At 50.3% G+C, this 21,722-nt stretch overlaps 8 protein-coding genes across 8 annotated transcripts; 1 reads left to right on the plus strand and 7 right to left on the minus strand.

The window, feature by feature from the left end:
• Positions 1–123: 123 nt before the first annotated feature.
• On the minus strand, positions 124–1,935 carry N7484_006535 (alkyl/aryl-sulfatase; the record flags this gene model as incomplete). Its single annotated transcript, XM_057116953.1, has 1 exon — positions 124–1,935. The coding sequence occupies one exon, from the start codon at positions 1,933–1,935 to the stop codon at positions 124–126; it is 1,812 nt and encodes a 603-aa protein (XP_056972836.1).
• Positions 1,936–2,219: 284 nt separating this feature from the next.
• Positions 2,220–3,969, plus strand: N7484_006536 (phthalate transporter; the record flags this gene model as incomplete). The annotated part of the gene is made up of 6 exons (XM_057116954.1): positions 2,220–2,413; positions 2,463–2,502; positions 2,559–2,687; positions 2,733–2,850; positions 2,901–3,264; positions 3,327–3,969. The coding sequence occupies 6 exons, from the start codon at positions 2,220–2,222 to the stop codon at positions 3,967–3,969; spliced, it is 1,488 nt and encodes a 495-aa protein (XP_056972837.1).
• Positions 3,970–4,140: 171 nt separating this feature from the next.
• Positions 4,141–5,132, minus strand: N7484_006537 (uncharacterized protein; the record flags this gene model as incomplete). The annotated part of the gene is made up of 2 exons (XM_057116955.1): positions 4,141–4,529; positions 4,598–5,132. 2 exons carry the CDS (start codon positions 5,130–5,132, stop codon positions 4,141–4,143), a joined length of 924 nt encoding a protein of 307 aa, XP_056972838.1.
• Positions 5,133–7,244: 2,112 nt separating this feature from the next.
• N7484_006538 (wax synthase family protein) lies at positions 7,245–8,591 on the minus strand (the record flags this gene model as incomplete). Its single annotated transcript, XM_057116956.1, has 2 exons — positions 7,245–7,764; positions 7,828–8,591. 2 exons carry the CDS (start codon positions 8,589–8,591, stop codon positions 7,245–7,247), a joined length of 1,284 nt encoding a protein of 427 aa, XP_056972839.1.
• Positions 8,592–8,974: 383 nt separating this feature from the next.
• Positions 8,975–10,192, minus strand: N7484_006539 (tyrosinase family protein; the record flags this gene model as incomplete). Its single annotated transcript, XM_057116957.1, has 3 exons — positions 8,975–9,707; positions 9,758–9,843; positions 9,896–10,192. The coding sequence occupies 3 exons, from the start codon at positions 10,190–10,192 to the stop codon at positions 8,975–8,977; spliced, it is 1,116 nt and encodes a 371-aa protein (XP_056972840.1).
• A 2,364-nt stretch (positions 10,193–12,556) lies between these two features.
• Positions 12,557–13,764, minus strand: N7484_006540 (SDR family oxidoreductase; the record flags this gene model as incomplete). The annotated part of the gene is made up of 4 exons (XM_057116958.1): positions 12,557–13,075; positions 13,132–13,209; positions 13,269–13,507; positions 13,569–13,764. 4 exons carry the CDS (start codon positions 13,762–13,764, stop codon positions 12,557–12,559), a joined length of 1,032 nt encoding a protein of 343 aa, XP_056972841.1.
• Positions 13,765–14,449: 685 nt separating this feature from the next.
• N7484_006541 (EF hand domain protein) lies at positions 14,450–18,716 on the minus strand (the record flags this gene model as incomplete). The annotated part of the gene is made up of 6 exons (XM_057116959.1): positions 14,450–14,476; positions 14,530–17,855; positions 17,924–18,109; positions 18,184–18,307; positions 18,370–18,527; positions 18,704–18,716. 6 exons carry the CDS (start codon positions 18,714–18,716, stop codon positions 14,450–14,452), a joined length of 3,834 nt encoding a protein of 1,277 aa, XP_056972842.1.
• Positions 18,717–19,570: 854 nt separating this feature from the next.
• N7484_006542 (tubulin alpha chain) lies at positions 19,571–21,339 on the minus strand (the record flags this gene model as incomplete). Its single annotated transcript, XM_057116960.1, has 6 exons — positions 19,571–19,799; positions 19,855–20,809; positions 20,921–20,996; positions 21,101–21,127; positions 21,189–21,229; positions 21,315–21,339. 6 exons carry the CDS (start codon positions 21,337–21,339, stop codon positions 19,571–19,573), a joined length of 1,353 nt encoding a protein of 450 aa, XP_056972843.1.
• Between the last annotated feature and the right edge of the window lie 383 nt (positions 21,340–21,722).

Consider the following 21,722-nt stretch of genomic DNA (forward strand, 5'->3'; position numbering starts at 1 on the left):
TCTTACGAACCTTCCTCGAAAACAATATACCGTCTTCGGATGAATTTGATAGTCTCATTTTTTCCCGTATACCTGAATATATGCTTGAATGATATGAAGAATAGGGAGTCGACTACGCACTCCTTAGAGATGACTCTCCGAGGGAGATTTGCTTCCCCAGGGAAAGAATTGCAGAAGATCTCGGAACAGTTTCGGATTACCTTTATGCATCTTAGTTTCCGGCGTAATTCGACACATCAGCAGGCTCCTCAATTCCTCCTTGGTCACGGTCAAGTGCAGTCCCGACTTCTCCGCAAGACATGTATTGGAAGATGTTTCGCGGTAACTCAAGGCACCATTGCTCAGAATAAGTCGCCAGTCCTGACCTTGGTCTGACAGTGTGATATCAATGACGATGGATTTACTAGCTGCACGCATCCCATCAACTTGAACAGAGATGGCGCATAGCCATTGCTCCACGCTGAGCAAGGGATTCAGATCTTCAATCTTGCCTGTTTGCGGCGTTTGTGCTGTGATTTTAGAAGCCAGATCCTCTGCAGCAGTCAAATAGAAATTCCGCCATGTTGCATTAACCGCCCCAAACCCAAGATTCTTGAAAACGGAGGCGAGTGCACTACGTGCCCGGGCATTTTTAGGCTCGGTGGCAACAACATGACCCAGGAGGGTGGCTGCAAAGCGTAGATCATCTTTAGCGGCGAACTCTTCAGCCAATGTGATCGTTTTGTCAATACCGCCCATACAAGCGATGTATCTCTTGCCTTCCTCTGCCGGAGGATGATTCCAGAGGTTAACGGGATTCCCGTCGAACCATGTCATGTAACGCGAATAGATGGCCTTGATGTTGTGGCTTAGGGATCCATAATAGCCTTGTAGATGCCAAGCGCTGTCGAGTGCTGGTGGCAGATTGAGCGTCTCTGCAATTTCCACCCCAGTCATACCCTGGTTCATCAGACGAACGGTCTGGTCATGCATATATGCGTACATGTCACGCTGCTCAACTAGTATGCGGGTGATATCGGTTTGTCCCCAGGTAGGCCAATGGTGTCCAGCCAGCAAGACAGTAGCCTGGTCCCCAAATAATACCAGACTTTCGTCGAGATAGCGCGACCAGGCTTTGGCATCGCGGACAAGCGCACCACGGAGAGTAGATATGTTGTGCATGCAGTGCGTTGCGCACTCGGCGATGTAGAGCGCTTTGCTGTCGGGGAAGTAGAAGTTGAATTCCGACGGTGCCTCGGTGCCCGATACCATCTGGAATACGATCCGAACGCCGTCAACTACCCTTTCGTCATTCGTATTGGAAATCAGCATGTTGGGCGGAATCAGTGATGTGGTTCCTCTCGATGTAGCCATCCCCAATCCGCATCCAACCTGGCCTTCCACGCCGCGGGGCAATGTTGATCCATACATGTACCTCGCTCTTCGCCTCATTGCCGGTCCTGCGTAGATGTTTTCGCTGGTCGCTTCCTCCATAAATCCCTCTGGGGCAATTATAGGAATTGCATCTTCCGTTCCCGGCGAAAGGACTCCCCTTGCACCACCGAAATGATCGACGTGGGAGTGTGAGTAGATCAAGCCGGTCATAGGCCGGTCTCCGCGATGCTTCTTGTACAGCGAGAATGAGGCGGCAGCACACTCGTTCGATACAAGAGGATCGATAATTATCACACCTTTCTTTCCTTCGACTAGGGTCATGTTGGACAGGTCAAAGCCACGGACTTGATAGACCCCCTCTGTGACTTGGAAGAGGCCGTGTTTGACAGTGAGTTGGCCTTGTCGCCATAGTTTCGGATGAACAGTCGGCGGACATTCTTGGCCGTTTGACAGAAAGGAATACGCGTCATTATCCCACGCTGTCTCGCCGGACAGCGTCTTGATGATTCCTGGTTCAAGAGTGCCGAGGAATCCACGGGAGGTGTCTTGGAAGTCGGACATGGTAGGAACGGTAATGAGACAAATTGAAGAGGAATTATGCTGCAGAGGTTCACATGAGCAATGGTCCTATTTAAACATCCAGAATAACCGAGTTCTTCCAAGTTTCCTTGGTGCAGCTCGGCGACTACCGAATATACCGAAGTTGGTTCGGCACCCCGCATTTACCCCAGGTTTGGATCTCCAATATACCGAAGTGAGAGAGCCGAGATGTCAATATAACATTGGACCCCTGCAGATCTGGCTACTTCGTCAATTCTTTTCCACACTATTCATTGGACATGAAAATGGATCATAAAGAAGAAATCGAACATGTTGAGTCGCAGTCATCACCTGCCGTCGATGATGATCTAGGCTTCACTCTTCGGGAGCAGCGCCATATTATTCATAAAACTGATCGGAGGCTTATTTCGGGACTGGGCCTGCTTCTTGCAGTCAGTCTGATCGACCGGACTAACCTGGGAAATGCAGCAATTGCAGGGTGGGCACCGGACTCTCCTCCAACAAGAACTCTAATTGACAGCTCCTAGGATGACGAAAGATCTCGATTTGGAAGTCCAATCACGATATGTTAGTCCCTTTAAGCCAATTTCATAGCTCATGGGTCAAACAGACTGATAAAACAGTCCATCATTCTCTTAGTTTTCTTCATCCCCTACGTGATTGTTCAATTTCCAAGCTCTATCCTCGTCCGCAAGGTCGGCCCTCGCCATTTCCTGTCAGGAATCACCTTTGCATGGGGCGTGGTCATGATGGTATGTTTTTTTGACGTGGATCTAGTGCTCTACTGACCTTGTCAGTGCTTTGGATTTGTCCATGACTGGAAGGTGATGATCGCGCTACGCATTATCCTGGGGATATTTGAAGCAAGTCTTTTTCCCGGAGCAGTTTACCTCCTTGCGGTGTGGTACTCGAGATGTGAGCCATTCCGTTCCTTCAACAAACGCCACATAAGTTAACGAGGCCAGATGACGTACATAAGCGCTATTCCTCCTTCTACCTCTTGAGCACAATCGGTGCTTCACTCTCTGGTGTTCTTTCTTACGGATTCATGCAAATGGCTGGGCTTGGGGGATTAAGTGCCTGGCAATGGATCTTCGTCATGGAAGGCCTTCTCACCTGTTTGATTGCTGTGGTTGGCTATTGGCTCCTCATCAACTTTCCACAGGATGCCCACAAGGCACGGAATTTCTTGTCCCCAAGGGAGATTGAGTTCATTCTTCGTCGAATTGACAGAGATCGAAGCGATGCGGATGATGAGGCCTTTTCGCTTTCTTCGTTTTTGGCACCTGCTTTGGACTTGAAGATTTGGGGGTTCGGGTTGATATTCTTGTGGGTTTTGAATCTCGGCCGTTTCCTCTCCTTGTCTCTCTGGCTGACTCTAGCCACTATAGATGCAGCACTGTTGTTGCGTATGCGATGGCTTTCTTCCAACCCATCATTCTATCTCAGAAACTCGGCCTCGGTATTGGCGCTTCACAGGCTCTGACCACGCCGCCGTACTTCTTCGCCGGTCTGCTGATGTATACACAGGGATGGGCAGGAGACAAATGGCATATTCGAAGTCCGATTATTATTTATAATGCTTTACAAACCATTGTCGGTTTGTGTATCTTGGAATGGGTTTCTGCCCCCGGCGTGCAGTACTTTGGTATCTTCCTCGTTGCGGCCGGGGCTAACTCTACGATTCCGGCTGTACTTGCTTGGCAGGCCAACAACATCCGTGGCCAATGGAAGCGGGCTTTCTGCAGCGCCAGCATTATTACTTTTGGAGGGATCGGGGGTATCATCGGAGCCGTGGTTTACCGGTCTCAGGATGCACCAAACTTCTTTCCGGGCGTGATGGCCTCCATTGTGTGGGTTGGAAACGCAAATTCCTTGCCTCATCTCGATACTGACCTCTATTGTAACAGGTGCAATATCATTATTCTCCTGGTTGCAGGGATACTCGCTGTACATTTCCACATATCAAATCGGAGAGTCAGAAAGGGTACCTTGGTTATTGAAGGGCTCCCTGGATTTTGCTACACCTTATGATTGATATGCATCAAAGTCAGCAGCACAATTCGATGTTCAAATTTTCACATTGCGCGCCCAGTTTACCGTAAAACAGCGTTTCAAAATTGGCACCTTCGTATTGATTTTGAACCCAGTCTATTTTACAAAAGTTTGAACTTTGCATAGCACCCGACTATAGTAAGCCCGATATCATAACCGCATAGACACAAAGGCCTTAGCTGGCTTGGAAGTCTCAGAGATATTCATTGAAATCTCCTGCATACTCTCGCCCTCTTCTTCCTCCCGAATAAACCTCTGCTGTCTCTTGTACATGCGCCAGAAAACCAGACTGCCATGTATCTGCGCAATCGAAAATGCAACGTGCAAAAGAGGGGTGACGACCTTGAAGGCAATCTGCCACCGTTCCCAAAGGCTGCCAAATAGCCACATCGTGACAATCGTTTCACCTGTTGTACCAATTGCCGTTATAATGCATGACACGAGAAATACGCGGCTGAGGAAGTGGTGGCGGTCAGGATAAACACGGTAGAGAATGATGGCGACATGGGGAAAGAACTCGGCGATCATATCGAAGGCACCTAGAAGGAAGATCAATATTAGATCAGGTCGGAGAAGAATAGAAACCGAAGATTGGGAGGCCATTCACCCCAAACGGTGCACAGAATGAACTCGATATCTGCATCCGGTTCACGCAGAAGCTTCAAGCTAATGGCGATGGCAGACTGCCCAATGAGAATTGTCCCTGTATGATGTGCCACAGCGACAGGGGATAGCTTGCTGCGGTAGATGAGCTCGAATATGTACATGCCAATCAGCATTTGCGCTGCCACTATGAGCACATCGCCCAGCGTTACAATGGAGCCATGAGCGAAAGGTGTGTGAAAAGTCGAGGTCCCAAAGGTAACGCAGACAAAGGGGTATGCTGCAAGAACCAAAATGACAATTTTCGTTGCTGCTGAGATGTGGTGATTGATGAAGCCGCGTCGATTGACCTCACTGAGGTCCGTATAGACATCGCCGTAGTACCATTTTATGAGAAAGCCTTCAAGGATGTAGAAGCGAACCACGAAGACAACAATCAAAGTGATGGAAAGAATGAGAGCGGAAAATGGAGCAAGGATGGATATTGGTTCCAATGGTTTCTTCAACAGGAACTCATTGTGGCGTGGGATAAGTGGCATTGTGGTGGTGAACCCAAAGTAGTGGACTGAAGACAGGCAGGCAAGGAAATTAAGAAAAGAGAGGTGTAGCGTGGATGGAAGACACCCGCGCAGGTTTTACAATGCGAATATGAAAGTGAGTGGTGGTTGGTGTTTAAACGAAAGAATTTGGAGAGAAAGATGGGGATTGAGCTCCACTGAGACTCTGGACTTATACTTGTAGCCTTGTCAGCCCTGTAATAATAAATGAGACCCACTTCTGAGGTTGCTCAGGAGGCGAGGCTGACCCTTATGGTCTTTCTAGTGTTTTCATGTGGACCAAGTAGATCCACATCCTTTTACTGATTTAACATTCCTGAGAAACGACACTCAATCTATCAGGAATACATTACAATTAACGGTGGCATGTGATTGAAAGGCTTCCCAGCGAAAATATCGCGAGGGGGCTAATGCTATCGAAACTTTAAAGTGTATAGACTACTCAGTACTTAGCCCTACAGATTCCCAACCCCTGTGATACCGGGACCCGTACACACCCAGGTCACCGTTTAGGCGGCAGCCCCGAGAGCTTAAGAGGTTCACTGGGTCTGGTTGGTCAATTGTAACCCTGCAACTGTCGATCGGGGTAGACCTGAGACATTACTGGTCGACTCTGGAGGCAGCCAAGTATTGATAGAAGCTTATTTTCACCAGTGGGACTAGATTGATCGGTCTTGAACAACCAAGGTCCAGAATTGAGGCTGATCATGACTACCTCTTAAGCATTGGAGGCTCTACAGGAACACTCTCCAGACCACCAAACCACCAATAAAAGCTCAAAGCAAGCTTTGCTGTCAGAAGAAACATAAAAAGCCTCTTCGAGGCAAGGTCCTGTTCAATTAGGGATGTGGAGGTAATATGGCTGCCTACGGTAAGCCACAGTCGCTTCAACCACGAAAAATCTCTGTTCGCCTCTTGTAAGCGCATTGTCTCCATTCGTCCGTTAAATCTCTCATTGAATCTTTGAAACTGCTATATACAGTCTGCATGCTGAAATCCTTCTCATGCTACCAACTTCCATCCCCCGAAACACACTCTAGCCGCAAAAATGACCATAGCCCCAACCAAGCTAAACACGCGAGCAAAGATCATTGTGGGCTGATAACTCCCATGATAAATGACCCTTACTCCCGTAATTGAAGTTCTTGTCGGGCCAGAAAAGCTGAAAGCTCCAAGGCTCATTCCTGCATAAGATCCCATTTCATTCGGTGCGGAGCAGTTATAGCGTTTGTCGCTGGAAACTGCCCAATCACTGTACCAGAAAATAAGCCAAAGAGAATACCGAATGCAATCGTCGAACCGAGCAATTCAATGGTTAACCTGGAAAGGACTAGCATACTTTATAGCCGAGGCACCGGTGAGTGTGCTGAACCGCGCGATGTGATTGCAAGGGCACTGCCAAAGGATCATCCAAACCTGAATCCCGCGCTCATAATAGCCATCAAGGATAATGGACTCTCCACAGTGATGTTAGACTGAGCGATGCGGGGAGATGGAAAATGGGAAGAACACAGCCCAGAGCCCGAGGAAGAGGCCGGCAATTTGTAGCGAGTTTCCCGGGTGTTTCCACGCAGCGAGGTTAAGAGTCCACTCTGTCGCTTTGGAGCATTCGGAACGGATATACAGGCAAACGATGCTTAGTGCTAGCAATAGGAACCCAACAGACAAGGAAATTCAAAAAGCAATGAGTTGGCTCGCTTAAGCATGCATAACATTACCGTGTTCCTCGAGATTTTGTCAAGTTGACTTCCACCTCACACGCAGTATACAGTCCCAAATCAAGCAAGTCCGCCGTGCCCGAGACTAAACTTGACACTCGGCCCCGAGTGGCTCCACGAGCATGGAATCAAGGCCAGTCACCAGCTTGAGCGAATCAACAATGAATCTTCTAACTAGCGTGTATATTCGTGTATATTCCCTGCATATTTGGCGGGGCTCTCAATTCGGCATATGAGATGCTTAGGTAATGGCCTAAGCCTCTTACCAGTGAACTATGGGTTCTAAGAAAGTCATTTGATGCCTCGATCTAGTAACTTTTAGGCATTTTCAGGCCGCTTTCGCTAGGTATTTTGGATCTCTGAAGTCCACATTATTTCACACTTCGACTTCAAACACAAACGCGATCAGGGCACCCCCAGCGAGAACAGCCCCTGTCACGACAGGCAATCCAATTCGACTCGCCAGGCTAAATGGAACAAGGGCCTGATTCTCAGGTCGCAGCATTTGGGGGTAGAAATACCAAGTCGAAGTGACCCCCAGCCACGCCATTGCCCAACAGAACCCGAGTATCTTTTGCCACATCGGCGCAAGAGCCTCCCCATCGCCAATTTTGGCAGCACGACTGGTCCCCGTACAGGTTCTCCAGAGTCTCTTGATGCTGTCCTCGATTATCAGACCCAGCGGGGCTGTCATGAATAGTAGCATCGCGCCAGACTCGTGTCCTGGAATACCCTGAATGACATCAAGGATGACATGCAATCCACCAGAAAAGAGGAAGACAAGAGTAATGTTTGTATATCGCTTCAGCGGAGACTTGGATAGACCCAATATATCACGGGTTATAAATGTGCTGACAGAGACAAATGGTTCACGCACCAATTGATGCCAGAATTTGCTGTTGGAGCTTGTTAGCATGTCTTACAACAGACACATCCTAAGTTGAAATGAGGCGACATACCCCCAGAATCCTCTCAATGATCCCGCATCCGCTGCCCGTCCAAACAAAGGAGGACAATTCGACGGAGAGTCGAGTCCAAGTCCAACAAGCAGAATTGAGAACACGCGATGGTGCAGATCGATGAGCATCCTGCTCACCACGAATCCAGCGACCAAATTTGAGAAAATCCGCTCAATCCACTGCTCAACAGACAAGTCCCACTGGACAGTGGGCGGCAACAATTGATGTTTCATCTGCTCCTGTGCCTGCTGCAACGCAAGCGTAGCGAAAACATCCAACGCCAAGTACTGGAAAATAGCAATCGCAGTATGACGAAGCAAAAACCGACCTCGAGGCGGCTCTGTCATACCACGTTTCGTATAATAGGCTGGCTGTGCAGGTGCATTTTTGATCTGCCAGGGCGTGTTAATTCCACGCGGTTGAGTAAATAGTCGTGTCGCATAGTAGAGACGCGCGATAATACCATGGGTCCCCGAAGGCAGGTCGGTGCTGTCTTTTGGGTTTATAAGGAGTAGGTTCAGGGATTGGAAGATTACTGTCACGATGAGACGGGCTAGTTCACACCAGATGAAACCTGGCCCTAGGCTTTTGGCCAGGCGTATAGATCTGTGCGCGATCGCGACTAGACAGGGAATAGAGAGGTACCGCCATGCTGAGCGTTTGGCAGTAGTGACCAGGAGTATACCTGGGATTAGGCAATGAGCGGCACAGAGGGCTGAGATTTCCAGGATTTGTGAGGAAATTGACGCGTCTGTTCCACCCATGATGGGGTATGGATGGAGAATGGGTATAATTTTGGGCAGATTAGTGTGCCACGACTGTCATGAAGACTTTTTGTGATTTTCTTTTTTTTTTCTTTTTTGCTTTTTCCCCTGATCGCTGATGCTTGAAACTATTGTGATGTGGCCCAACGAAACCCCTCTTCGGGCTTAGCGTGGTTAAAAGGGTAATGATCGCCTTCAGCTAACATCAATCTCACCATCAGCTTACACTAGCATCGCGAGTCTACATCAGGGCAGCAGTAGTAAGTATAGAATAGTGATTAACATTTTGGTATGAACGAACAGAACTTCAAAAGAATATCAACCCTTCCCAACGCCTAACGCCCTGATCTAACCCCCATAACTATTCGTACATTAACTTAAAATCACAGATAAACATAACAAAACGGCCCAGCAGTAGTACTCATCAAATTTTTCAAAACAACAGACCCCTGATTCCCATTCGCATACCCAACGTTCAACAAATAGTCCAACGTAACATTCGCCGAATTGGGCGTATCCATAAATGTACTCGTCCCCGAAAGAGCATACTCCCGGTTCTTCAGATCCATATTCTGCCAGATCCACCAAATACGATCCACCATCCCGTGATGATGATAAAATGCCGGATCCCCAGCACTAGCATCCGCGTCCCGACCCGGATCACCGCCCATCGCGAAATGCCCTCCACCATGTAACCCGGGTGAGTCTTCCTGGCCCTGGATTTTATCCTCCAGGTCCCAGACGATTTTGCTGTGGGTGATCAGATTCACGATGGACGTGTAGTTGACGTACATTTGCAGGAGGGCCGTTGTTAGGTCTCGTTTTAGACAGCGGGGATTGTAGTCTAGCGGGTTGGACATCCGCGTGATGTTGTCCCCTGGTACAGCAAGGTAGGATGGACCAAGATTCACAGTCATGTTTTTGAAGGGACCGCTTGTGACGCAGCCGCCTCCTGTGCCGGGTGGAAGCCACAGTGGTGGGTATGGGCCTGGGATTCGAGCTCCTATTGGAGGTTCGTTGGGAACGTGGGCGCCGTTTCCTGAGAGAGAGGTATCGCTGCCATCGAACAATTGGGATTTCTCGAGACTGTCAGTGTCCGCAGCCCAGTTCCAGTATCTATTTATGTTAGTTGGGCTCTGGTGAATTTTTTGCGGTAGGATACTGACGGGTAGTCTCCGGTGTAGTTGCATTCGTTCCGTAGAGCTTGTTCATATTCGAAGATAAAATATCGATGCCATGCAAAGAAGAGGCCCTGGAAATGGTCAATGGTGGACAATTTGCAAGGTTGGAGGGTTGAGACTTACGTCGCGATGAACGTGATACGACTGGTTGATATGGACAGCGACAAAGTCATCGAATCGAGACCTCACTCCAGGTGCTAGATGAAGCGGGGTGATGGCCCGAGCCTTCGTCATACACTGAACGGATCTGATGTAAGACTTCTTTTCCGCAGGAGTAAACGCTCTCCAATTCCGACGGACTCGCAAGTTCTCCAACGTGCATGTATTATTCTCCTTAGAAGAATTCTGAATGATCGTATTGATCGAAGTCTTCAACGCATTCTGGGCCATTTCATTTAATCGATCGGCTGCTTCGATCATATCAGGATTCTGATTAAACCTCAATATCCCCCAAACGGGACAGGCCAGGACCAGCCATATTGAAAACAAAAAGGCAACCAGATTGGCCATAGTCTAGGTCTAGGCTGTGGCTCCGGGGGAGAATTATTCTGACGACGACCCTTGCGTTTGCACACCTTCACGTCATTATATGTATCTTCAGGCCGTCTTGGTGCTAAGCAAACAGGCCACGCGAAAGATCGTATGCTGTGCAACCCCAGCCCGTAGCCTCGGAGAGTTTCCCATGCAAGGACTCCGACGGTCTGACATTTCCACACGCCTGACGTGAAACCGTGGAACGATGGAAGGAAAAGCTTATCGCCAGGAGGTTCTTCGGGCTCCTTTTGTGCAGATCCAGCTGATATTGTTTCAAGATTTCGCTTATCGGGCATCCTCATCCTAGCTATACTTATCCGTCAGGCCCCTTCTTGGAATACGGGGCGACGGTGCAAGGTCCTGATCGACAGGTTCCCGATTTCTGAGTCATATCGCGTGTTTCAGAACCCGATAGACAAAAAGCGGGACTGCTTGAGTTGTGTTGGTTTTGTTAGAAGGGTAAGCAGGATCTATGATATCAGGCTAAAAATGAGGAAATCTGACATTGTTACATAGATCCTCCCGGGAAAAGCGAGAATGAAGCTCAGATGCCTTGCATCATTTCTATGCGAACTGCATCACATACGGTAGGGCTTTCCACGCTTACCACATGGTTTAATTGTGGAAGGCCCAATTTCTCCGAATCAGGACCGGGCGAATCTCGAGTATAAACTCCCTCCCCTCTTTCTCGTATTCCCCCCGCCTTCTCGCTCCTATTTTGACACGCCACATTCTTCTATGTCCATCACATAAAATAGAGAAACACACAGTAGAGCGCGAATATATGCATCATGGTCTTTGGTAGTCAGTTCAAGACAACGCCACCTGCAAAGCCTTTCTCATTGGGGCCAAAGTGGGCTTGATACGTCAAACGTGATTGGAGTGCGCATAATCGAGAATAATTCTCCTGGTTCTCGGAGATCTGGAGCGAGCGGAATACGTCGCATCCCCAGCCGTATTCCATACTAACTTTCGTATAGTATGCTAACTTCCCGAGCAAGGTACGCAACTAGCTCTTCAGCCATGGGCATTTGGCCCCCTTCTAGTCAATATGATGACCGTCTTGCTGATAGGAGTCACTTTTGACCACCTGCACATGAGTTAATTAGCGAATAGACTTCACGTGGATGTTCGACTAGGGGATTTCATTGTCACCGGACCTCCTCGACATGGAACCAGAAAAAGCGCATCATCCCGGGTATTTCCTTGTAGATCGAAATTAACTTCGTCAACACGAGTTCATCGGGCGCGAACTAAGAGACATGGACGGCTTACTTTCCAGAACATTGATTGCGTGCCAAAGACGTCGGTATAACTCTGATCTTCCCGAACAAATGGGTCCGAAGGCCGAAGATGCAACGGTAGACTTTGAGCAACTTCCACAGCTTCTGTCAGGGGACTGAACGCTACCTTCGACAAGGATGTACTATGTAGATAGACAATGCAGTAAACATGGCTCTAAAATGCCCTTATCAATTGATTTTCCTCGCCCAGAAGCAGGATCTGGGCCCGACGGCAGGATGGATGGCTAGCTGTCGAACCCGATGTGACATACCAATATGGTGGGTTGATAGGCCAGTCGCAATTTAATACTCAACCCCCTAGGCGGAGGATTTGCTCAGCACTTCAGCCAAGTATGACCCATGCGAGCCCGGAATACGAAGATGACAGCGGGCCATAATAAAGCGCCCCACCCCCGGCATCATGGATCCACACAGTCTTCCATTTTGGGGCAGTTGAGGATGAATCCAAGGGCAGTGAAACATGAAGCATTTAGAGCGAGACACCCAGTTTGTCAGATTGGTGTGGTATTGCATACTTGCTGGGCGCCTGGTCCTGGCATCTCAGGCTCGTAACTCGCAGGTCGTATTTTGCAATCACTAGATTTCTCTGGGTTGGAAGACTAGCATACTTCTTATTGGAGATAAGATATATGGCTCTGTGATACATACCTGTTTTCTGCTGGTAGTTTGAGGACTACCCCTTGAATTACTGCACTGGATACTACGGCTGCGAATCATCTTGGTTCATCTCGATTGTCACCGGTCAGATGCTTGATCATGTCTGGGACATCATAAAGGCCCACTTTCCTGCGAATCAGCTGCAAATGTAGACAGCATGATCGATAATTTTACAAGAAAGAGATGTGACATCGTTCAAAGACTAATTTTCGCAGCGCTCTAGTCGCACTGGGTGGTCAGATTGTTTTCAGGGTTAAGCTAATCTAATTTTGCCACTATTATCGATCCATCAATTAGCAATTTCCGGCTCCACAGCCAACAAGCTATGTACAGCATCCACCACGCTCTCCTTCAGATCTCGGAATTTCAATCCTAAGATCTCTCGACTGCGTGAGTTATCGAATCCATACACTCCATCTGCTGGGTAATCGCCTGGAGTCAGAGCCTGGCCGGAAGGCAATCGGTCCAGGAACTCGGGGAACTCCTGCCCAATGATCTCTGCAATCTCTTTGTTTGAAAAGTGGCTCGACACGGTGAAAAATCGCTTTCCACCGGCTTCGGGCTTCTCGATCGCTAGGACATGCGCAAGGGCGAGATCGCGCACGTCGACGTAGCCGTAATTTCCAGTTGGCGGACAGCGGTCTTTACAAGCGCCGGTAATCAGGTCCCGGATTCGTTGGTTAGAGGTATTTAAGCCGCTAAGAGAAGCAAGTCTGTGGGCAATTGGACCTAGAACGAGCGGTGGGTTGATGACTGTTAGGTCAAATGAAGGGTTTTCTCTTTCCATAAATTCCCATGCGGCGCGCTCCTGTTGGGATCTTAGCTTTGTTGTAGGATTACTCAGTGCTGACGTGAAGGTCTTACAGCGAATGTCTTGCTTGCTCGGTAAGCGTTGGCAGGGCTTTCGTTGGCCTGTTCTTCTGTAATGGGACACCAGTCGGCCTTGAAACATGCACAATTAGCGATCGCTCAACAAGCCGCTGTATTGGTCTGGATCTAACCTCCGAATACACTTTGCCCTTGCCCTTGGCGTAGATATTGTTGATAGCAGCAAAAGAAGAAGTCACCACAACGCGCTTGACGGACGGAGCATATTTCTGCACCGAAGTGAGAATACCTGTAGTTCCAATTATGGCTGGGTCAAGTAGTTCTTTTGCATCCTTGGCATGAAAATGATATGGGCTGGCAGTATGGATGACAGCGTCGAATGGAGGCTCTGAGATAACGGCCTCGTCGAATGCTGTACATTGAAGGTCAGATCGGTGATTATTAAGAGCCCACAACTATGACATGTCCCTTACCATCAGCCTGACCAATATCTTCCACGATAGTGCAGTCCAGACGATCTGTCTGCAGTTCCGGGTGGGATTGCAGAATTGCTTGGGCCTTTTGCTGGGAGCGCACAGTTGTGACAACCGAGTGACCCCGGGCGAGGAGGATCTCGAGAACATGCGTGGCGATGAAGCCGCTACCACCTGTCACAAGTACGCGAGGCATATTGTCACAGAAACTGTTATTCTCGCAAGATATGGTTGTTTAGAGAAGACCGGGCTCAGCGGATGAGTATCAATTGAGTGGCAAAGCGAGTATTTAAGTAATTTCCTCATTATGAACAGAGGGATGATTCATAATCTCTCTGTCATGACCTTCTACTAACTAGGGAATGTTGGCAGTCACTCCGACTCATTGTCTGCTTGGAGCCGCTCCGAGACTCCGAAACTCCGATTACTCCTTTCGGAAAAGGTCCACTACGGAACAAAACAACTTCCAACGCGATTGGATGATTTTACGGACACCAATCCTTCATACTACACAGCTCATGACTAAAGTGCATTAGGATAATCGTAAACTACACTACACTGTGGGGAAAGGTACATTGAACAGAATGTCAAGCAGTCCGCCGTTTTGTCCGTCCATGGGCACTGTCAACGAAGAAATAGGATCCAATCCTTTCAGCGATGGCGCAGGACAGAAACGGAAAGAATGATATACATGACGCTGGAACAGACGGAAATTATGGGTAGTCGGGAATGCAAGACGCCACCCAGCCCCCAGTCACATCGCAAAAGATGGGAAAGGAGATGACAAAAGGAAAATGGGACATTGGGAAAGAAAGGCATCATGTCAAAAAGAGAGATATGTGTGTGGAATGATATGTGCAATGTGGAGACGGAATCAAGGGCTACTTAGACGTCAAGTAGTCGGCGGCCTAAAATCAATTAGTCTCATCATCTGGGGCCAAAACGTTTCATTCAAACTTACCTTGTCAAGGTTGTAGTCAAACTTCTCCAACGCTGTGAGGGAGTCGTCACGAGGGAAACCCATACCAGTCAGTCGCTGCAGAATCAGATCATCTTCGCCGGTGTCGGTATTGAGAGCCCAGCCGGGCTTCTTAGGGTCGAAAGTGCTGGTACCTTCCTCAGAGGCAGGCTTCGCATTTTGCAGAGGGGCAAAAAGGGCATCCCAGTCATGGTTGGCAGCATCGCCTCCATTGGCGGATCCTGTAGGCTGCGCGGTCGCATGGAGGTTGTTGTCAAATGAGAAGAATTCGGATGAGCCAGTGTTGCCGGCGTCAGTGCTGGATGTGGCTTCATGCTTGGAGTGAGACGGAGAGTCGAAGGAGAAGTCAAAATCTGTGTTCTTGTTTAGAGCTTCGGGCTCGTCGTCATCATCCTCTGCTTCCTGAGCAGGGGCCAGGTTGAGGCCAGCAAAGGCAGCATCAAAGTCAGGGGCGTTTGTCTTCACACCGCTGGCAGCGCTGGCGTCTGGGGCTGGGGCTGGGACTGAGGCTGGAGCAGCCTCTTCCCGCTGGGGGTGATTGTCAATGATCGGTGCGCCAGTCGTGGATTCTAAAGAGTGAGGAGCATCAGGTGCGGCAGTGGGATCAGATCGGGTGGGCAGCAAGCCATTGAATTCAGGGGCCTCGTTAGATGTGTCATTGTCATACTGGGGAGGGCTGGTTTGAGCATCGGCAGCTGGGGGCTGTCCCGAAACCCCAGCAGTTCCCGGAGACGGGAACGCTGCAAGTTGAGCAGCGTCGATCGAATCAGCGGGCTGTTCCTTCTGAGTACCTGTGGGCGCGACAGGAGTGAAGTTGTCATCAAACCCTAAAGGGCCCTCATCGTCCGAGCTGTCCTCATCTTCTTCATCATCGTGATGGAGTTCCTGGATGGGAGGAAATTCCGAGGTAGCGGCAGCAGCAGTTGCTGGTCCAACAGCTGGTCCACCAGCGGGCTTCATAGATGCGAAAGCCTCCTCGAAGTCATTCTCCTTCTGGGATTCAGACCGCTTGTGCGCCTTACTGCCGAACAGCTCATCGAAGGACAGGTCCTTGGGTGGCTCCTGACTCTCTGCGCTAAGTGGAGAAGTGGCAGATGGTTCAGCAGCGGTAGTAGATGCCTCGGTAGCTGGCGGCATCTCCTCGAATGGAGAACGTGCCGGGGTGGCTTCGGCAGTCGAACCGGCTGGATGGCTATAGTCACTTGACTCTGTCACTGACGGAGCTCCAGCTTCACTGGTAGGAGCCTGAGAAGGTGTCCCAAAACCGGAGGTATCTTGGCCAAATCTGCTAGCCGGCGGAGACACCATGGTGGACGAGGTCACAGATTGATTCTCATTGAATGGCAAAAAGTTTGGGGTGAGTTGTCGGGACAAGCTCGGGGGCGGGGGCTCGGGGAAAGCTCCCGGCACGGATCCAGGGACAGACCCAGGAGCGGGAGACGCAGATGGGGTTGGCACATTAGATGTAACGGGCGACTTAGCTGTTGCCAACGGGGACTCTGCACGAAAAGAGGTCGGCGGCGGGCCGGCATTCGTGGGACTGGCAAAGGTTTGACCAAAGAGACTGTCAAAGGCTTTCTGCTGGTCACTGGCAGAGTCAGGAGAGCGAGCACGATCGCTTGAGTTACCTGTCGCAGTTCGACGGAAGAAGGGGTTGGTATTCTGGCTGGTGGTGGAAGCAGCAGGACTAACAACCTCAGCAGCGCTGCTGGCGGGTGTCACATCCTCAGTATACTGTGGGGTTTCTCTGGCAATATCGTCAATTTCGGCCTGAGCCTTGTCGCGTTCACCCTCCACAGTAGCTAGCTGCTTCTTGTTGATTGCAACTAGTCCCTTCTGCTGACGAGCATCGGAGCGTGCCTTTTCAAGCGCTGGCTTGAGCTGCGCCACCTCGGCATTCGCCTGGCGAATCTTTTCCTTCAAGCTAGCGTTTTCCTGTTGGTCAGAAGCCAGTGCGGTCGAGATCTGGTTGTACTGGGTTGCCAAATCCTGACGACTCCCTTCAATCAGGGCGTACTCTTGAGACAATTTGGTAGTCTCAGCCTTGGATGCCTTCAATCGCTCCTCTAGCGCCTTAAAGCTTGCCAGCTCCTGTTCATACATAGTGCGTGCTTGTGCAAGCCGGGTCTCAAAGTCCCGCTTTTGCTGCGAACTTTGGGTCATGTTCTGCTCAGCAGTTGTGCGCTTCTGTTGGACATTGTGCATCTCCTTAGACAGTGTTCCAATTTGGTTTGACAAGTTTGCAAGCTCAGTTGTCTCCTGTGTCAGCTTCTGGGATTCCTCCGGGTCGTTATCGCCCAGCAAATCATCGGATGGCGGTGGAGGGGAGCGAATCGAACCCGGGTGTCCAGAAGACGCCCCAGTTGACTGCGGTTGTAAACTTTGGCCGAATGAAGATGTCGGCACGAATGGCTTGAAGGTGGTCGATGTCGTTGGCGGGGAAGCCCTAGAAGCGGGAGAAGTAGGTGTATGCCATGCGCCAGAGCCACCGGTAGACTGAGGCATCTGAAGTTGGGCAGGAGCAGGCGCTGGTGGTGAATCCAAACCGAACAAGTCATCCGCAGCAGATCGTGGAATGGGTGCAGGTGCAGGTGCAGGAGCAGGCGGTGCAGGGGCGGCCATCGGAGCTGGCCCCGGGGCTTGGCGTCGCATATTAGGCGGAATCAAAGCAGGAGGCAACACTTGCGGCAGAGGCTCCTTTCCGCCACGCTGCAATCGCACCAGATACATAGCCACGGCAAATTCCTCGCGCGTCAACTGTCCGTCGGCATCGATATCAGCAAGATCCCAGATTTGGGCCAAAACCTCCTCTGGTAGTTGCGCCTTCATAAAGAAACCAACAGCTTGATCACCTGTGATCATTCCACGCTTGGCGGTATCAACAGTCTCGAATATTCCATCAAAGTGCATCTTCTCCTGTGGAGAAATGAGCCACTCTCCACCCGTTGTCTGAGCGGAAAGTGGGCCTCCGAACTGCGGAACGGGAGCATTGTTCATGGGGCTGGCAGTGCGCTGGGAGCCAGTAAATTGCCTGGGAATCGAAGGTACGGGTGGAACTTCGGGCCGAGCACCAAAGGATGACCTTGCAGGAGGGGCCCTACGGGATGCAGCTTCGTATAAACCAGGCGGAAGAGTCTGGGGGATACCACGCAACACACCAGACTTGAACGACGTCAGAAGATGCATGGCAATGACAAATTCCGTGGAATCAAGAGCACCGCGCTGCTGTGTGTCAGAAAGATTCCATATACGACCCAGAACCTCATTCGGCAGTCTTGCTCGCTCGAATATTTGCTTGGCAATGTCGCCTAGATTGTTATGAGCCGAATGTTTCGGGCAAAGCGCTTCTGATATCAAGTTATGGGAGTATACATACCTGACATAACTCCATTCACGACTTCGGACTTCTCAAAGAGCGAAACGAACTTATTAACATCATCGGGCTGTAGCGGAGGGACACGAATGGGGCCAGATGCGCCAGGTGGGGGGCTCGCAGGGCTCGGCTCCGGTGCAGGGGCTGTTGTGTCGACTGAGATTCCATCGAATCGGGGAAGCGGGCCGGCTATTATTGGATGGCAGTCAGTAAAGGGTTTCTGGACAATGACGAAGCACCGAGTAAGTTCTAAGGAAACTCACGCTGCAAAGCTAGCTCAGCGGATAGTGTACGTCCAGCTTGAGCATGTCCAATTAATCGAAGAACAACTCCAAATCCAGCCGGGGTGAGGAGACCCCTGTTCTCTCTGTCCGCAATCTGCCAGATCTATACAGATGGGTTGTTAGCCCGCCAATCTTATGCCAGTTCACTCCTTATATTCATCATACCTCTCCAAGGACGCCGCCAGGAAGATGCGTCTTCTCGAAGAATGGGACCGCGATCTCGCCAGTAATAACGCCGAGGTTGGTCGTGTCAGCGGCCTGAAATAGCTGGTAGAAGACGCGCTTCTCCTCGGGCGTGAGGTTTAGGTTTGGATGTCGCTGTGCTATTTTGACAAAGAATTGCATCCGTCAGTTCCGCGGAATTGCGCATCAATGTGTTCGGGTATACAGGGGAGGGGGGTCGTTGCGGGAAGCGGAGCTCCGTAGGCTTCTTGGCTTGCGCCAATGTCTCATTGCATTTGCTGCACTGAAGTTGGCATAATCATAAGAAAGAACTCACCGGTTTCAGCCATAGCTTTAAGTGTGGAGGAGCGGACCCCCTCTCCTTGTTGATGGGATCCGAATAGTTAGGGTGCCTGGGAGGACAAGTTGGGGAAACGGGTGCCGTCTGCTTAGTCGGAAGTTGACACGAGCATAGGTCGAGGCGCAGATTCTGTAGTTTCAAGGCAGCGGTACCAGGCGAGGTAGATCGATGCTAAAGCTCTAAAACAAGAGGACGGGGTATTCCAGTGGTGGAATGGGGGTTCGCCGAGTGGCTGGAGTCGATGTCGTAAGAAGGTACCCCCAAGGCGGTCAGTTGGCTTAGCGCCCATTCCATCCGCTCAGGGTCTCATTCCTCCATTATCTATCAGATGAACATCGTGAGACATCTTTGGAAAAGATACTCTAGAAGAAATTATGTGGTTTGTGTTGGAAATTTCCGCACTTTGTGGGTATCCTTCAGCTAGGCAATCAGTTGTTCTTCAGAAACAAGTTGTTGTTCCTGTCATCTATATGCCCCCACGATGGCAGGCCTATGCAGTCCGGCAGTAAGCAAAACCGGGTCATAATAATAAAGGACGTGGAGTTAAAGAAAAGGGGGCAGGTTTTTTTTTTTGGTGCTTTTTGTAATTACAATTTGTGTAGAATCCCAGAATAGGGTTAAAACGAGCGAAAAACACGCTGCTTCGGGGATATTAAAGGTATATCGAACAACAAAGCCAGAAAACACATTCATCGGACTGTAAAACCTATGTTCCCTGTGTATTTGCAAAGAAAGCCCGGTAGATTCAGGAAAGCCGATCTGCCAAGGTAAGAGCTGATATGCCAAAACGATCTGCATGGCACCAGTCCAATGCCTCTGATACGGTCACATAGCATCCCTAATCTAGTACTCGGGCTCAAGCTCCTCCTCACCCTCGATGGAGTCGCTGGCAACCTCCTCGTAATCGCGCTCAAGCGCAGCCAAGTCCTCACGAGCCTCGGAGAACTCACCCTCCTCCATACCCTCACCAACGTACCAGTGAACGAAGGCACGCTTGGAGTACATGAGGTCGAACTTGTGATCGAGAGCGGACCAGGCCTCGGCGATGGCGGTGGTGTTGGACAGCATGCAGCTACATGAGATAGATTAGCAAATATTCTTTTGGGCTGAAATTGATTGGAACTTACACAGCGCGGCTGAGGTTGGCAAGGTCACCGTTGGGGACCTGCTGGGGGGGCTGGTAGCAGATACCAAGCTTGAAACCGGTAGGGCACCAGTCGACGAATTGGATGGTGCGCTTGGTCTTAAGGTTGGCAACAGCGGCGTGAGCATCCTTGGGGACGACATCACCACGGTACAGCAAGCAAGTAGCCATGTACTTTCCGTTACGGGGGTCACACTTGACCATCTGGTTGTTGGGCTCGAAGCAGTTGCTGGTGATATCAGTAACGTTGTTGGCCTCGTGGCCAGCCTTGGCGGCAGAGATAACGGGCGAATAGGCGACCAGAGGGAAGTGAATACGGGGGTAGGGGACCAAGTTGGTCTGGAACTCGTTCAGGTCGACGTTGAGGGAACCGTCGAAACGGAGCGAAGCAGTGATGGAGGAGACAACCTGAGCGATCAAACGGTTCAGGTTCTCGTAGCTGGGGCGCTCAATGCCGAGGTTGCGGCGGCAGATATCGTAGATGGCCTCGTTGTCAACCATGAAGGAACAGTCGGAGTGCTCCAGAGTGGTGTGGGTAGTGAGGATGGAGTTGTAGGGCTCAACAACGGAGGTGGCGTTCTGGGGAGCAGGGTAGACACAGAACTCGAGCTTGGACTTCTTGCCGTAGTCGACGGACAGACGCTCCATCAGGAGAGCACCGAAACCGGAACCGGTACCACCACCGAAGGAGTGGAAGACCAAGAAACCTTGGAGACCAGCGCAGGAGTCGGCCACACGGCGGACCTTGTCCAGAACCTGATCAATCATCTCCTTTCCAACGGTGTAGTGACCACGGGCGTAGTTGTTGGAGGCATCCTCCTTTCCGGTAATCATCTGCTCGGGGTGGAAGAGCGAACGGTAGGTACCGGTGCGGACCTCATCGACGACATTGGGCTCAAGATCGGCGTAGATAGTACGGGGAACGTACTTGCCCTGACCTGTTGGATGATAATAAAAATGTTAGACCATCTTAGCCAAGGTATTTAAAGCGGGGATTCGGGCGCCATGGCTGGCCCCTCTCTTGAAGGTAGAAAAATTGGTATACACACCAGTCTCGGAGAAGAAAGTGCTGAAGCCGTGGTCGGGGTCGGCCTTCTTGCGCTCTTCAGTGAGGTATCCATCGGGCTGTCACCAGTGTTAGTCGCGGGTGCTTGCTTTCCGCCCAGGAAAAGGGGCGTGCCGCTCAATTCAAGATTGGGCGCCACCATCAGATTGCAATTACAACGTACCTGGATGCCGTGCTCCAGACAGTACAGCTGTACAATTTTATAGTCAGTTCACCGCAAATTCGGGTCACAATGGACGTGATATCTTTACCTCCCAGCAGGAGTTGGCGATCTGGCAACCGGCCTGACCGACTATAGGACATCAACAAGTCAGCGCGTCATTTTCATCAGAAAATTCGATTCCATCTCGAAATATCCTATCAATTCCACCACTTACTGTTCAAACTAATGATCTCTCTCATTGTGTTGATGGTGTTTTCACGGCGTCAAAAAATTAAGGAGGGGGAGAAGTGACCCAATAACAAACACGGGTCTGGCGACTCAGGGGTTAGCTCAAAAGTATAAATTTGGCATATTAACCGAGGAAAGGGGGAGGGGGAAGGGTGAACGGGTTCACAGGAGGTCAAACTCACCAGGAATGGGAGGAATGGAGATCGAGTCAAGAAGAAGGAAGAACAGAAATGTTGTGGAGTGAGGGCGTCTGTGCTGTTAACAGGGGGGGAGTTCGTTGTTGATCCGGTCGTTGGGTCGCGTCAAGCCCGCTGATTGGCCACGGCCCGCCCTCTCCCTGTGAGGTTCACCGCCTGTTCTGGATCACGTGGACTGGCCCTGACCGTCATTAGGT

The sequence above is a fragment of the Penicillium longicatenatum genome, assembly GCF_028827895.1.
Source record: "Penicillium longicatenatum strain IBT 33135 chromosome Unknown contig_3_segment0_segment0, whole genome shotgun sequence".
Classification (NCBI taxonomy): domain Eukaryota; kingdom Fungi; phylum Ascomycota; class Eurotiomycetes; order Eurotiales; family Aspergillaceae; genus Penicillium; species Penicillium longicatenatum.